This window comes from Rhamphochromis longiceps, linkage group LG7 (genome assembly GCF_057381845.1).
Source record: "Rhamphochromis longiceps isolate RC_006_pf linkage group LG7, R_longiceps_female_GT1.1, whole genome shotgun sequence".
Lineage (NCBI taxonomy): Eukaryota > Metazoa > Chordata > Actinopteri > Cichliformes > Cichlidae > Rhamphochromis > Rhamphochromis longiceps.
The window spans coordinates 2,550,567-2,565,297 of record NC_140563.1 but is presented as its reverse complement, the minus strand read 5'-3'; the positions used below and the strand labels follow the sequence as shown (position 1 = coordinate 2,565,297).

The 14,731-nt window shown below is 41.4% G+C and overlaps 3 protein-coding genes across 7 annotated transcripts in view; 1 reads left to right on the top strand and 2 right to left on the bottom strand.

Annotated features, from left to right (window-relative positions):
- Positions 1-2,215, bottom strand: part of LOC146664488 (solute carrier family 66 member 2) — a 61,251-nt gene extending 59,036 nt beyond the window's left edge. The window contains exon 1 of the mRNA XM_085411588.1: positions 1,957-2,215. The gene's annotated coding sequence lies outside the window, so the exon portion shown is untranslated. The remainder of the gene's footprint in view (positions 1-1,956) is intronic.
- Positions 2,216-2,380: 165 nt separating this feature from the next.
- Positions 2,381-4,939, top strand: hsbp1b (heat shock factor binding protein 1b). Its single transcript, XM_085411589.1, has 4 exons — positions 2,381-2,547; positions 3,427-3,493; positions 3,629-3,755; positions 3,854-4,939. Exons 1-3 carry the CDS (start codon positions 2,503-2,505, stop codon positions 3,748-3,750), a joined length of 234 nt encoding a protein of 77 aa, XP_085267715.1. The 5' UTR covers positions 2,381-2,502; the 3' UTR covers positions 3,751-3,755; positions 3,854-4,939.
- A 1,476-nt stretch (positions 4,940-6,415) lies between these two features.
- LOC146664485 (DNA topoisomerase I, mitochondrial) overlaps positions 6,416-14,731 on the bottom strand; it is a 31,531-nt gene continuing 23,215 nt past the window's right edge. For 4 of the 5 annotated variants that reach the window (XM_085411584.1, XM_085411587.1, XM_085411583.1 and 1 more), the window contains 6 exons: positions 13,153-13,221; positions 9,409-9,523; positions 8,611-8,738; positions 7,752-7,852; positions 7,003-7,152; positions 6,416-6,815 (listed from right to left, as the gene is read on the bottom strand). In XM_085411584.1, coding sequence (XP_085267710.1) covers positions 6,713-6,815; positions 7,003-7,152; positions 7,752-7,852; positions 8,611-8,738; positions 9,409-9,523; positions 13,153-13,221 — 666 coding nt within the window. In that variant the 3' untranslated portion in view covers positions 6,416-6,712. Of the gene's footprint in view, positions 6,882-7,002; positions 7,153-7,751; positions 7,853-8,610; positions 8,739-9,408; positions 9,524-13,152; positions 13,222-14,731 lie in introns of all 5 variants that reach the window. The other variant, XM_085411586.1, reaches the window with a different exon arrangement.

The window sequence follows — 14,731 nt, the reverse complement described above, 5'->3', positions numbered from 1 at the left end:
AAAAACAGCTGTTAAATGTTTATCTTTTTATATTTTTTTAAAGTACAAAAGGCTCATTACTGTCCAAATACAACTTCTAAATGTTGGCAGTTATCTTATTTTTCTAATCGTTTTACATCCATTTCCATCAATCAAAATCATTCAATAACACATCTTAGGCAAGCTCTGCTGTTACAGGCAGGCGTAGTAGTGATTCCAAACAGAGGTGCAGCAAAGAAAATGTTCATTTTTATTCAGGTTTCCCAACAGTTACAATAAATGGACCCATGACTGTCTGGAAATAGTATACTGTACTTTAATTCATTACATAAATAGGTCAAGGAGGACAGACAAGTAGCAAACTACTTTTCTATTATTTAAACTTCTTGTCTTTTATAGTGGCCACATATCAGAACAGGGATCACAAGTGGGAGTCAAAGGTCTGGGAATGTACAGCAACAGAGGACATGGACTGCCAGGAGAGGTTAAACAGTCACCGGCTGGTGAAGCTAGGGGCGTTACTAAGGTGACCAGTATGGGATCTACCACACTGTTTAAATAACAAGTCAAAATGCATATCTGCACCGACTTCTGTCAAACTGCATACACCAGCTTTTCTTTTTTCTTCTTAGCTTAAATGTTCAGTTAAACATATTCTATTACCAGGCTGTCTTCATAACAAAGGTCCTGGTAATTCAAAATGTTTTCTTAAATTAAATCTTCAAATTAATATTATTATTAGCAATGCAAAGTGACTACTGTGACTACTTGGCATGATAAGATAAGATAAGCTTTATTAGTCCCACACGTGGGAAATTTGTTTTGTCACAGCAGGAAGTGAATTTTATTTTACTTTATTACAAATGGTCACAGTAGTTCTCTTTTCCCTCCAAACAGTGTTACAATATGTTTCAGTAAATTTGATTTCATACAGTTCCCTAAAACTCCAGTTCCCTATTGTTGTTCTTCAGTAGAAACAAAACAAAAACAAACGTATTTTGTGTACACAAAACCCTGACCTACACATGCTGAACAACAGTGAGCAGTGGCATCATGCTTGTGGGTACTGTTGTGTTCCTGTTCAGTAATGACTGTGTAATATTTTCATTATCAAACCTTGAAACGCGCTAGAATGAATGTGCTCTTTTGATTGGTCACAAGGCTCAGCTGACGAATCAGTCAAACCTGGAAATCCAGTCAGCACTGGGTCAACACACTTTTGTCGTGATAACACAAAACCCTCACCAACAGGTTCTCTTCTTGTAAGACTGCTGCTGTTAACCTTTTCTCCTCAACGTAACAGCAGATGCATTGAGTGGAATCTCCTGTGTACAGCCTGATTAACATCAGAGGGCATTTATTTGTAATAAGGACATAACGGCTGTAAAAACACCAACATTGCAGAAAGCATTTTAAAGGTGTGATGATTAACAATGCAAAGTGAATGAAAACCTGCAGCAGACCTTTAACACATTCCATAAAAAGGTTTCTACGTGTTTTCCAAAGTTAAATATTATTCAGGAAATTTAACAATCCAAGGCGTCTCCAGCTACTTCCCTCCGCCTGCTGTAGAAGTTAACCATCACATGAGAGCAGCCCAAATGTGATGGACTACATCTGATAACACAACGAGCTTTGTTACGTAAGCAAAGCATAGCTTCTTTGGGTTGGGCTAACATGCCTGAACTTCCAGACATCAATTTTAGGCTACTGTGCCAGCCTCAGAGTAACAAGACACAGAGGCCCAGCATTCACAGCGAGTGGTTACATTGTTATAAACAGATGAAGGTTTCGTATAAGCCTGTGCAAATAAGAACTTTTAAGGGCAAAAATTAAATCACCAAAGAAAGTCTACCGTTTTCTATAATAGTAGAGCGAGCTCACTGGGGCTGATTCTGTATCGCCCCTTATAAGGATTTTATACCCCAGTAAGTTCCCTAATTTAAGAGTTAACTTAAAACTTCAAGCTTTACTTACCAAACCTCGTCGTTCACTTTCCGCCCGTTTGTAACATAAACAAAACCCGCACACGAATTCTTCGGCGTCAAAACACACCGGGCTCCCGGCAGCTCCAACTTTCAAATCCAACTCGTTCAGATGAGGAGAAACGTGCGCGCGCAGGCAGGCGCACACGCACTCGCAGGCAGGCGCACACGCACTCGCACGGATACATCGACTTCTATCTTTTGTTTTAGTTAATACAGATTTAACAAAGGCTTTTGTGTGCATGTTTCTATGACCCGGACGCCTAAATGAGGCAGACTACTGCACTGAACAAATATCTGAATGTCAGGAGTTTTATGAAGCTACGTGGGGTAAATAAAATCTACAACTCTGTACTGCCCATTCAAAACTCGCTGTACTTTGGAGCAGCTCTCGCGAGATTCTCTGTGCTTTGGAACAGCTGACTGTGCTGTGGGTGTTGTGCGAGATTGCTTACTTCGAGTAGATAGCAAAACAGTCGCTAGATAGCGGTTTGAATTTTTGTGCTGTTTAGGCGCTGATAATCATTTACATCACAACATGGCTGAGACGGACCCCAAATCGGTGCAGGACCTTACCAATGTGGTGAGTCGTGATCGCGAGGCAAGCTAGCTTTAGCCACAGTAGCTTAGCCTTAGCTAGCAAAGCCAATAACAATGCTAACGATAGCAAGCTATCTGAGCTAGCAAATTTTAGCACTTATGCGGTGTTTCGTGGATTTTGTTTGGTGTGTAAAACTCTAGATTCAAAGTGTGTGTTGAGCTTGTTGCATCCAAACCACAATCCCAGACTTTAGCTCCAGAATGTTATGTAATGGTCAACCGGTCATGTAAATGGCATCACCAAATTCCAACGAGTAAACTGCACAGAATTATGTAAAAGTTACCTGCAGTACATTTTCTATCCTTATTCACCTGGCACTTATATATAGTAGGTTTCCCTTATCAGTGTCTGACTACTGAATATCGCGCAGTTTCACACAGACCTTAAAATGTACAGATTATATGTTAATGATTCTTTTAGTGTTTCCTATACGACAAAGCCTGCGTAGGCAGTGTTTGAGTGTTGCCATAGAGATGGGGGTCAGTGAGAGACGTTCAGCTTCAGTAAACCTCGCAAACGTTTAAAAACCACCTCCGCTAGTTTGAGTCATTTGTTGTTATGCATTACCTAGTTTCCTACAGTCGTATTCACACAGATTTAAAGAAGCTGAGGATTAACTTGACTGTTATGTGAAGGAGATGCAGAATGAAGAGATGGGGGGGTGTGCGCTGCAGGTGTACTTGTTACAGTAAATCATAGATCCATAGTCAAGCTTTTAAGTTGTTGGCATAGAAACAGATTCACAGACCATATGCTTAAGTGTTTGTATCTGGCAGTGTTATGACTTCACTTTATATCTCCATAAACTTTAACTACTAAGTGGCTCCAGTTTCATAATTTCTGCTCTTTTCCCCTCCACAGGTTCAGACTCTGCTGCAACAGATGCAGGACAAGTTCCAGACCATGTCAGACCAGATCATTGGAAGGAATATCCTAATAATCATCTAAAACATTGTATTGATTATATGCATCAAAGTTAATAATTGTAGGCTGGGTCATTTGTTCCGTGTTAGCTGACTTTGTGATTTCCAGTTGTAATTACCAGCCTTAACTAATTCTCCACTTGATGAAATGAGCACACGTATTGATGACTTGGAAAAAAACATTGCTGACCTGATGACCCAGGCTGGTGTCGAGGAGATCGAGGCAACACCAGAAAAAGCTAAAGAGGGTCAAGGATCATAATGAAGGTAATCAAGTAGTCGGCACATCTAGCTTTGTCAGTTTTCCTGTAAATATGTTGAATGTCAGCTTTAATAGTGAATGGTTTTCTAAATCTGTCCCACAGGTTCCTAAATCACAAGGCGTGAAGTCGGTCCTGTATTCAGGAGCAGCAGACTTTTTCCATTCTGAAAATGACTAATATTGATTTGGTGTGTCGTTGTGTGAAATGCTTTTTTATATATTGTGAAATGGTTATGTAATGACTTGAAAATTTGAACGTTACTTGTAAGCTAGAGTAGTGTGACATGCCCTTCAGCACCTCAAGTGCTCATGTGCAGGATTGCAGATTTAGCGTACTAACCTGGAGGTTATTTTCATATACATGTATATCAGTAGTTGAATTCCTTGACACGAAAGCAGACAGTGTTGGTTTTGCCCTAGCCTCTGACGAGGACTAAAACTTGCAGGCTAACAGGTTAGTACAAACCTCTAACCCAGTGTCCGCACCAACACGGTGCAGCGAATCTCTAAAGCTAGCAGTGTTTCACAGTGAGCACTGTTACAACCATTGTGTGGGATGCATTCCAATCCTGATAGTCTTCTATTAAAGCTATTTAATACACGGCTGTTTGTCATGTATGGTCAATACTTGGAAAGAGGGGTGCACTATGAAGTGAGATCAGTGAGTTATTGGAGTTGGTCAAACTTAAAATCAGTTTTCTGTAATGAAAACTGATTTTAAGATAAGCGGCTCTTTTAACCTAAGTCACTATGGTCACTTAACCTGAAGACGTAAGCCGCTCGGCCGCAGGTTATGTTCAGAGTTTGTTTTAAAAATCCATATTTTGAGTTTTTATTATTTTTTTTTATCCATCGCATTTTTAAAAAAAGTGTTATTTATACGCATGTTCGGGGAATAAGTTTTATGTGTCACAAGTTGTTAAGCTGCACTTTAGTGGAACCACTAAAATCATCGTCAGGAAATTGCATTATGTATGTGCATGTTTATTTTAGTGAAGCAAAAAAAAAAAAAAATGTATAAATGTTAAACTTCATTCCATCTCTTTCCTGCTTATCCAGTTAAGATGTGTGTGTGGGGGCAGGAGCCTATCCCAACTATTTAGTACAGCCGTGTCAAACTCCAGGCCTCGAGGGCCGGTGTCCTGCAGGTTTTAGATGCGTCTTTGATCCAAAACAGCTGATTTAAATGGCTAAATGACCTTCTCAGCATCTCTTGATGTTCTCCAGAGGCCTGGTAATGACCTCATCATCTCATTCAGGTGTGTTGACCCAGGGTGAGATCTGAGATCTAAAACCTGCAGGACACCAGCCCTCAAGGCCTGGAGTTAGACACCCCTGATTTAGTCCAGCATACAGAACCCACACAAAGAGTACTAATGTGAAATTCATTTCGCAATCTGCTGACAAATGAAAGCGATTTGTGCATTTCCTTTACATCAGGCACATTTAATGTATCCAGTCTAAAAGACTCAGAACTATTTCTAAGGTGACAGCACTGAAATTACACTCGGCAATAACATAATAAATTCTAATGTTTACCACTTTATGCACCAAATCCAGTTTTTACACCATCTGATAACGTCTGAGATTGGAGTAGATGGCACTTGGATCATTTTGCGTGGACACAGAGTCACGATGCATGAAACCCCTTTTTACACGAGCGCGCACTGAGCTGAAAACAAATCTCTTACTGGAGTTTTACGTTTTGTCAAGCCAGCTACAGCAAAGAGAGCCTGCCTGTGTTGAATGTTCTTCGTAGCATACCCCTCTGGTGCTGACAGAATTTTTAACAATACATCCAACTCCGAGGTGCTCTGCATTTTTCTGTAGTTTTTTTTTAAACCAGAATCGTATTTTCAGATGCAAATTCTGTGGAACGTCTCAGTGTTGCATGGTTTTTAAATCTATATTGTTTATAATGTAATGAAATTATAATCAACCTCTTAGGTTAGGACAGTTTGTAAAATGTAAATAATAAAAACGAACCGGAATCATTTAAACCCTGCATGTTGAAACTTCATCATGAGCACCACAGGGACACCAAGGGTTTCAGAATTAATAAGGACAATGACACAGCAAATAAGTATGTGAGCCCATCATGGACAGTGCATAATATATTCAGATGTATGGAGTGACACGGCACAAAAATAAGAATCTTCAGTCACTGGGCTCAGAAGCACTTATTGTCATTAAAGACTCTGTCATCGCATCCACAGATGAAATTATCTACTGTAAACTTTAGTGTGCTATGAACTGGAAAATGCAACTTTTACTTTAAAAACTACAACATTTAGTCTCATCAGTTCAAGAAGAGGTCACGCAACACGCTGGAAAACACCGGTCATAAAAGTTTGTTTAAATGTATTTCTGCCCTTAAATAAAAATCAGCGCATGCATATATTTTCATTGATTTTTTCCAAAAAGCAAAATCTGTTGTCTTTGTACCATTTTAATTAAATATGGGGTTTAAAGGATTTTAAAGTTACTGCCTTTTTATTTGCATTCTAATCAGTGTTTCCCATTGTTAATTTTAAAGCACTGTGTTTAGAATGAACTGGCCCTCAGTCTTATACAAACTGTCTTTGTTAATGCAAACCGACACCAGCAGAATTATGCATTTGAAACAACACTTCCCCAAAAGTGGTGTTTAAGAACTCGTGACAGCTTCTTTGGCCCGTTACTGCCTAATGGGAACCTTTATTCAGATTAATGCAAACAAAAACATACAAACAGCAAATAACAGCAGTTTTTCCAAAGAAAGTGTTGAACAAAAACAAACACCACTAAGCAAAAGCACATTAAGCACAGCTCGATCGTACCACACAGTTATAAGTACAACATGGGCAGTCTTTGAAAATACAATAAATGCAGCATTGAAGTACTGTATGTAAAATTAACGGAGTGGTTCCTGAATTGCAGCTTATGTCACCTTTTAAGACGAGAGACTTGAACAAGTTTTAGGTTAGAACTCAAAGTCTGCCTCTGTCATGTCGATGGCCCAGGCAAACTTCTCCCGTTGGGTTTTATTGTAGATTTTCTCTATAGGTACCTCCATGTTTTTACACCTGAATAGATGGGAGGAATATTAAAAATGAGCCTAAACGTCTTTATTCAGGTTTAGATCTTTTCACCTAGAAACAGAGGTACACAGACGGTAAAGTTCAAACAAACCAGCTATCACTTCTGAGTCTGAGGGAAAATATCAGTATACATCTTGTGTTATATATTTAACAGCTGGTAGTGTTCACTCACCAGGCCACGGATATCCGCGGGTCTAAGTAGTTGAGCTTTGAGGTACCCAGAGCGATCTGTTTGTTCTCTTCCCTGTCGGTTGCCTGGACCTCCAGCTTCAGCAGCTGCTCTTCACAACGCTTCACTGCTGCCTTTTTCCGCTCCACCAGCCTGACAGAGAAGGAATCATCACTGGTACAGATATGTGTGGATGGAAGAACCTTTTTGTATCACTTCCTCTCACAGTGTAACAATTAAAGAGGAGTTTGTGTAAATATTTGAAAATAGTAGAAAAGACCTGAAAACAAACATTTTTACTGGGGGGGGGGAAATAAATCTGATGCTGTCATTGCAAACGCATTCAAAGTTGTTCAGCGCTTTCCTATTTACCCTGTGATGAAAATATTAGATATCATGAAACCATTCATTGCCTGAGGGTCACTCGAATGAATGAATGAATGATATTCTAAAAATAGGAGGCATACAAGAAAAAGGAAAGAACGATGACGTAACTCCAGCAGTGCACCGTGGATTCCACCGCAACCATTTTAAAACCTTTATTCTGATCTCGGGTACACACCTGTAAAGTTTCATGCTCTTGTTTTTTTTGGTTGTATTAAAGGAAAAAAAAAGTTCAGGACAGAGGATATCAGGTATCTGCCAAAATGGTTAAAGCTACTTCGTGGTAGCCCTCAGTCCAACGCATGGACAGGACAAAATGTTACCAAAGCTTCTCTTTTGTCCCCCTCCGCACCACTACTGACACTCACGCTTGCAACTTCGGGTCCGAACTCCCCTTCGTCTTGGCCTCCTTCTTGGCCTGTTTCAGCTCCGTCTTGGCTAAGGCCAGCTGCTCCTTCCTGGCATCAATCTGGGTGGAGAACATATGGATACAAGCTCTCACACAGGCACCACATTTAAATTCAAAATGTGACAGGACAGGCTGTGGATCCAAATCTCTTTGGGCAAGATACTAACCCTGTGTTTGCCTACTGGTGGTGGTCAGAGGGCCCGGTGGCGCCAGTGTCCGGCAGCCTCACCTCTGTCAGTGCGCCCCAGGGCGGCTGTGGCTACAATGTAGCTGCCATCACCAGTGTGTGAATGGCTGGATGTGTAAAGCGCTTTGAGGTCCTTAGTAAAGCGCTATACAAATGCAGGCCATTTACCATTACCATTTACTGTCACTTGAATTCTCATCTGTTCTTTAGTCAATTAACAATGAGAAGAATACAAAAAAATAAATGGTAAATGGCCTGTATTTATATAGCGCTTTACTAGTCCCTGAGGACCCCAAAGCGCTTCACACATCCTGTCATCCACCCATTCATTCACACACTGGTGATGGCAGCTACATTGTAGCCACAGCCACCCTGGGGCGCACTGACAGAGGCGAGGCTGCTGGCACCACCGGGCCCTCTGACCACCACCAGTAGGCAACGGGTGAAGTGTCTTGCACAAGGACACAACGACCGAACCGAGACTGTCCGAGCCGGGGCTCGAACCGGCAACCTTCCAATTACAAGGCGAACTCCCAACTCTTGAGCCACGATCGCCCCTTTCTAATCCAATTTAAATTACTGTGTCCAATAAAATATAAACTAAAGTAACTTTCAATCAAGCTGCCCTTACCTTTGCCTGAAGGTTAGCCATGGATTGCTCAAAGGTCTTTGGCGGCGCCCGCTGGTGGTTACACAGAATAGCAACTGCTCTGTTAGCTCGATTGTAGGACAACAGTTTCTCTGCCACATTGTCAGACTCTGAGGAATTTTTAAAAAAAAGTAATTTGTATTTAAACAAGGAAAAAAATCCAAGTGAGAACAGATATCAAACCAGAATTATGCACAGAAACTATTAAAGAGAAACTCACGCTGACACGCCTAATGCCATTACCTCACACAGCGACAAAACATCAAGCTTCAAGTCACATTCATACAATTACATTCTCCTATTTCATTTATACACGTGTATTAACTTAATCTATTCCTCCTGTGGTTCACACAACACTGCCTGCAACCACATGTCAGCCTGCATATTGGCTCTCAGTGGCAAGCCAGAAATGAGACGAGTATGACACTTCTATCTCTGAAAGGGAAAAATCATGGCCGAGGCAGCCAATGGGACTCTGATAAGAGTGAGACCGAGATGCACGGCTCTGGGTTTAGTGATAATGTACTCCTGTCATAACTGAGAAACCCGACTGACATCAGGATACCTTGAACTAAGCCGGCTAAATATAAAAGAGGGTCACTGCATTGTTTTCACTGGACCCTGTGACACAATGAGCTGAACTGATGGCAAGTTACATTATTAACCGCCCTGCACCAGCACCTGAGGAACACGAGCCACCGCTTTAAAATGCTCATGTGTGGTGCAGAGCATTTAAAGTCAATTTAGACTGTTACAGTGCAGCGAGCAGGTGTGACTGACTGTTTGTGAGCTCCTTAAGTTGCTGCTGCAGAGTGATGGAGGCGTTGTATGTCCTGAAGACTTTCGCAGTCAGACCGGGCATTAGAGAACTCAGGTGTTTGTTCAGAACGCTGGTCTGCAACGAGAAACAGGAACAAGAAAGAAAACACATAAATCAACACATGCCATCTACCACTAGGTGGCACTGTGGTAATGTGCCACTGCGGTGGCAAAGAATCTCCATCTTACAAATAAATCAAAATAGAATCTCTGACTTCATTATCATCATCCATTAGATCAGGGAGAATAAAACAGATCATAATTCTATGTCTCACTGACATTTCTGCAGGTGTTATAACAAGTTTAAGTTGTATATAGCTAGTTTACATTTCCATTAACACCTGAGAAACAGCAGTCTTTACAAAACAGATGAAACAGAGTTAACAGTGTGAGAGGACTCACTGGAGTTAGAGCAAAAACCATATGCTCATGCACACACGGCAGTTTCAGGTGCAAATATAGACTTGATGAGGAAGGCGTCACATGCATTTTGAATATGGATGAAAGCATTCAGATGTGAAGCAGAAGTAATTCTGATAGTCTATAATAATGATGCTGGTTTAATCATCAGGATCAGGACCTACTGGGGCCACAGGCCTGTATCACTGTGTCTCACTGCAAGCTGAGTGGGTGTTTTTCCATGTATACATATAGTGTATGTGTGCATGCGTGTGCTGGAGCACGAGCACGCAGGTAGAAGCATCTGCTGCTGTGGCTGCCTTGCTAACGAGCTACCTAACTCTGGCCCTACGATGCTAATGAAGGAGTTTGCAAGTCTATGGGGCGAGTACGATACCTCTCACACCCCCAACTCCCTCGGCATGGTGCGCTGTGTGTGTGTGTGTGTGTGTGTGTGTGTGTGTGTGTGTGTGTGTGTGTGTGTGTGTGTGTGTGTGTCATCCATGTCTTCTCCTAAGGCGTTATTAAAATGTGTCATTACCACAGTTCTAATTTCCTATCTATAATACAGGATGCAACATACTGGACTTTCTCATTAACATACTGCTATCCAATTTGTTGTGATGGCTACTAATGCCAGGGAAATATCGACTATTGCCTTTCTACACCGCCTATGATGAGGTGCTTTTCATTTCTCACTGGGTCTAATTTGCGTGCATCGGTTCCTCGGCCAAAAAACAAAACCGGTTCCTATAGATGGGTAAATGATACAAAAGAGTGGAGGGAAAATGTACCGAATAAAGGAGCTCGTAAGGACCACAACACACTGCTGGTTGTAATTTAATTCATCTTTGTAAGATGTAGTTATTACAGCTAACCTGAATGATGTGGAGTTCAGTAAAGAGGCTTCCAGAGAAGCTGAAAATACCTGCAATTTCAAAACAGATCAGACATCCAGACCTTAACATAATGTCTGTCTATGTGTGTGTTTATCTGTGTGCATGCTCATAAAACCCACAATCACCTTAGCGAGGCATTCTGCAATCATATTGATGAGCATCAACTCTCCTCGTCTTTCTCTAAAATGTTATTCACTAAGACACGACACTGAATGCTTAGAGATGTGAAATCTCACGGCCTACAAAGCAGCACCATAAGAAGGAGCAGGCCGATGAAAAAACCCGAAACACTCATCCTGTTCTCCTTCAGCTTCACCCTCCACAAAATTAACAGTGATTCCTTTAAGTGAATGCATTTAACTAAAACACTGAAATAAAGTATTTAAGTTCATCTGCCCAGGATGTTTTGTCCTATTTGAGACTCTAGCTCTTCTTTCACCATCAATATGTGCAGCTTTTAAACAAAATCTCCAAATAATGAAATAATGAATGTGCTTTGTCACCCACGACCAGTGTGCAAATGGTAAATGGCCTGCATTTGTATAGCGCTTTTCTAGTCCCTAAGGACCCCAAAGCGCTTCACACTACATTCAGTCATCCACCCATTCACACACAGGTGATGGCAGCTACACACACACTCCTTGAAATTCATCTTCACTGATGTCTAACTCATAAGCCTCGTCTCCTGATGTCTTTCCTCCAGTCTGTGTAGCTGAGTGCAGATGTAGAAAAATAAACTTTCTGCTTTTCTAAAATTGAAAAAAGCAGATAAAAACAAGTTTAAATTGTGCCTGCAGGCTTCAACTAAGGCACTTTCCAAGCACAAAAAAGTACTTGTCGTTATCACGATCTGCACCATTTCTGCCATAGAAATCTTTTCACCCAGCCGTCTGCCGCAGCATTCAAAACAAACACTTTTACCTCGCCATGCGGCTGAACTACACAACATTAACTAGCTTGTTTTGGGGACGCTGACAACTCAGCACTCCTGAGTCTGTGTTTGAGAATACATCATTTAATCGACAAATGCAGCTGCTTCAATGCTCTTATTCTGCCCTTTTGTTTAGGCTGCGTGTTCTATAGAAGAAGAAAACTCGTGCTGGTATAATATCATCAGTGTTGCAATAATGAACAGCAAACTTATGAGCCAAGCTGATTTGGGTATATGTCAGAATCTCCCCCCCTCCTTACATTTCTACCCATCTTCCATCCCCACTCTCCCTTTCTTCTCAGCTGCCTGCCTGTCACCTCTCCAAATTGCCCTCCCACCACCTTCCCCATCCTTTTTTCTACCAATCATCCACCCTCTCTACTAAACCACCCCTCAACTGGACCATTTGGCACTTTTCTACTGCTTCATCTACTACTACACACCTCTTCTGCCTCTGCTCTCTCGGTGTCCTGGCCTTTCCAGGTGTCAATCAGGCCTGCCCTCTGCAGCCATTACCATTCCACCTCCAACAGACACTGACATTTCCTGACACACACAGGAGGGCAGAGAGCAGAAGCACTGTACTCCCTCCTTCAATTGCTCCATCTTTCTCATCTCTTCCTCACATTCCTGTCCTGTGTTGCAACATCCTTCTCCTGCCTGTCAGTCTTAATATGCCAAACACGTGACTGGCTCTCTAATCTTGCACATGAATCTTAATCTGCATTTTCTTCTGTATGTTTTTATACAACACTGTTACTCTGAACATATCGCAAAGTCAGGTATTTTTCAGAAATCGGTTATTGTCTCAAACAGATGAGTGAGGTCGTTTTCGAGAAAGCCGAGCACTCTGTGAGGCTTTGCCGTCTGCCTGAAGCTAGAGGAGAAGGTTCAGAGGATGCCACATTTTGATGTGTGGAAATTCATCCGCCCAACATGTTCACTCTCAATTTTCACGCGCACAGTTTCATTTTTATCTGCCAGGGTCCATCCCCTCTCCCTTTTGAAACTCCCTTTCTGCTTTCAGTCTCCCCCCTGCTTCCAATATTCGAGCCCTTCTCTGCACCTCCCATTTCCTTAATTTAGCCCTTTCATCTCTCCACACCAACGGCTCATCCTCATTCAATCTCATCTCTTACACCTCACAATTTAGTCCCTACTTTTCCCCTCACTGCAGCTTTCTGTCCCTAGAAAATATAAAAAGTGTAATTCTACTTTGCTTCCACCATTTTTTTCTGTTTTCTTAAAATATTACTCGGGGGGGGGGGGGGGGGGGGGGGGGGGGTTCCTCACCCTTTTTAAACAACCTCACACTCAAATCAAATCAGCTGCATGCTTTTGACACCAACATTTGTGTAGCAGCTAAAAATGTGAACAAAAAAACTCCCATAATGTCCCATGTTGTGACACATTAATAGCAATGATCATATAAAAGGTGCAACATGTTGGAGGAGATGCATGCTGAGACAGACTCACATTTAGGCGGTCAAAGAGTTCGTCTCCGGGCTGTTTATTCTCCAGAAAAAGTTTAAGACTCTTAAACACCTGAAAAGAGATGCAGGTAAAGTACATCAACATGTATAGAGAGAAATAAGAACATTTAATACATCTGCACAGGTGCTGCACTAGATTTTTCTTGGGTTTATGTTTCATTGGTGGATTCTGGCTGAAAAAACTGATGAAATTAAAAAAAACCAAACAGAAAATATTTTCTGACAGGTCTAAAAATACCACAAAACTACAGGTACACACACACACACACACACACACACACACACACACACACACACACCAGAGTGCAATTGTGGGGCACGTTTGGAGCCTCGCTTTATTTGTCCATCTCAAAGCCAGAGGATTAAAACTGGCACAATTAAATCTGACATTTCAAGTGACTCTGTGGGTTTCACAGATGCATCCTTTCCCCAAATAAACTACTAAAATATGCAAGACACCAATTACGAGCCACAGATGTGTTGCCTCATAAAACACGCTGACATATTCACCGGCTGATTTGTGTGTCAATTTTGTTTCCTTTGAAAGACGAGCTGCAAATATAAAAAGCAAAGCACCGATGCTTTGGGCGTGAGATGTAATGTATGTGTCTGTATTTACGCATCCACATGTGTCCTCACACTCTGGGTTCTTTGAAAAAGTCAGGCCGTCGTCCAAGTTGATACAGCGGTGGCCACGCACTGACAGCCTGATGCTAACGAACAACATACAGGACTTCCCTTTAAAATGATTCGGTTATTTATTCCAGTGCTTTTTTCTATGACTCGAAAAAATTGAGAAAAACTGTCAATGCAAAATGTACGGGATAAGTGAAATACATATGATAGCATTCAATGTGTTGGGATATCTCCAGATATTAGAACTAAACATTCCTCTCTTCCATTCTTGTTCCATTTTATTCCTGGTGACATTTAGCAGCAATCTTACTGATTTTCCATGGAATTGATGATGCTAAAATATGCAGGGACTAATTAATTCTAGCTCATGTGATGCTTTTGAATGCACTCATTTGAATAATTATACATTCTGCCAAGAAACAAAACACTTTGGCTGTCAGGTGCTAACATTTCTTTTCCCATCTCTGCAACAGATGATAGCACTGGCTGACACCAGAGGAGGAGTTAAAAATTTACATATGCATATATGCACGTGTGCGCACACAGACACACACATCCGCACGAGACAGCTGTTTGACAGACTCTAGACTTCTTTCTTTTGTCAAGTTTTCAGTCACATTTTGTTCTTCTGTTGTGATATTTGCTAACCTGCTCATTAAGTCTGCATTATCATTTAGTGCATCAGATACAGACACGTCAAGGTCCTGCAAGTCTGAGGCAGCCCCTCAATTCTCTGCACTAATGTCCAGCAAACAAACATCGAGACTAATTTCGCAATCATTTGTGACAAAACATGATGAACCTTCTTTTAACTGTAATCAATCAGAAGTGAGTTTCAGTTATTTTACTAAAGTGCTCTCTCACAAACGTTGCCTGTTATGTGTCAGGACAGCGAACTGGAAACAATCTGAGCAGGTTTCTTGTCG

Coding starts and splice junctions, on each gene's coding strand:
- hsbp1b (XM_085411589.1), top strand. CDS start 2,503: ATGGCTGAGACGGACCCCAAATCGGTGCAGGACCTTACCAATGTG. Junction 2,548..3,426: donor TGCAGGACCTTACCAATGTG/GTGAGTCGTGAT, acceptor TCCCCTCCACAG/GTTCAGACTCTGCTGCAACA. Junction 3,494..3,628: donor AGACCAGATCATTGGAAGGA/ATATCCTAATAA, acceptor CTAATTCTCCAC/TTGATGAAATGAGCACACGT.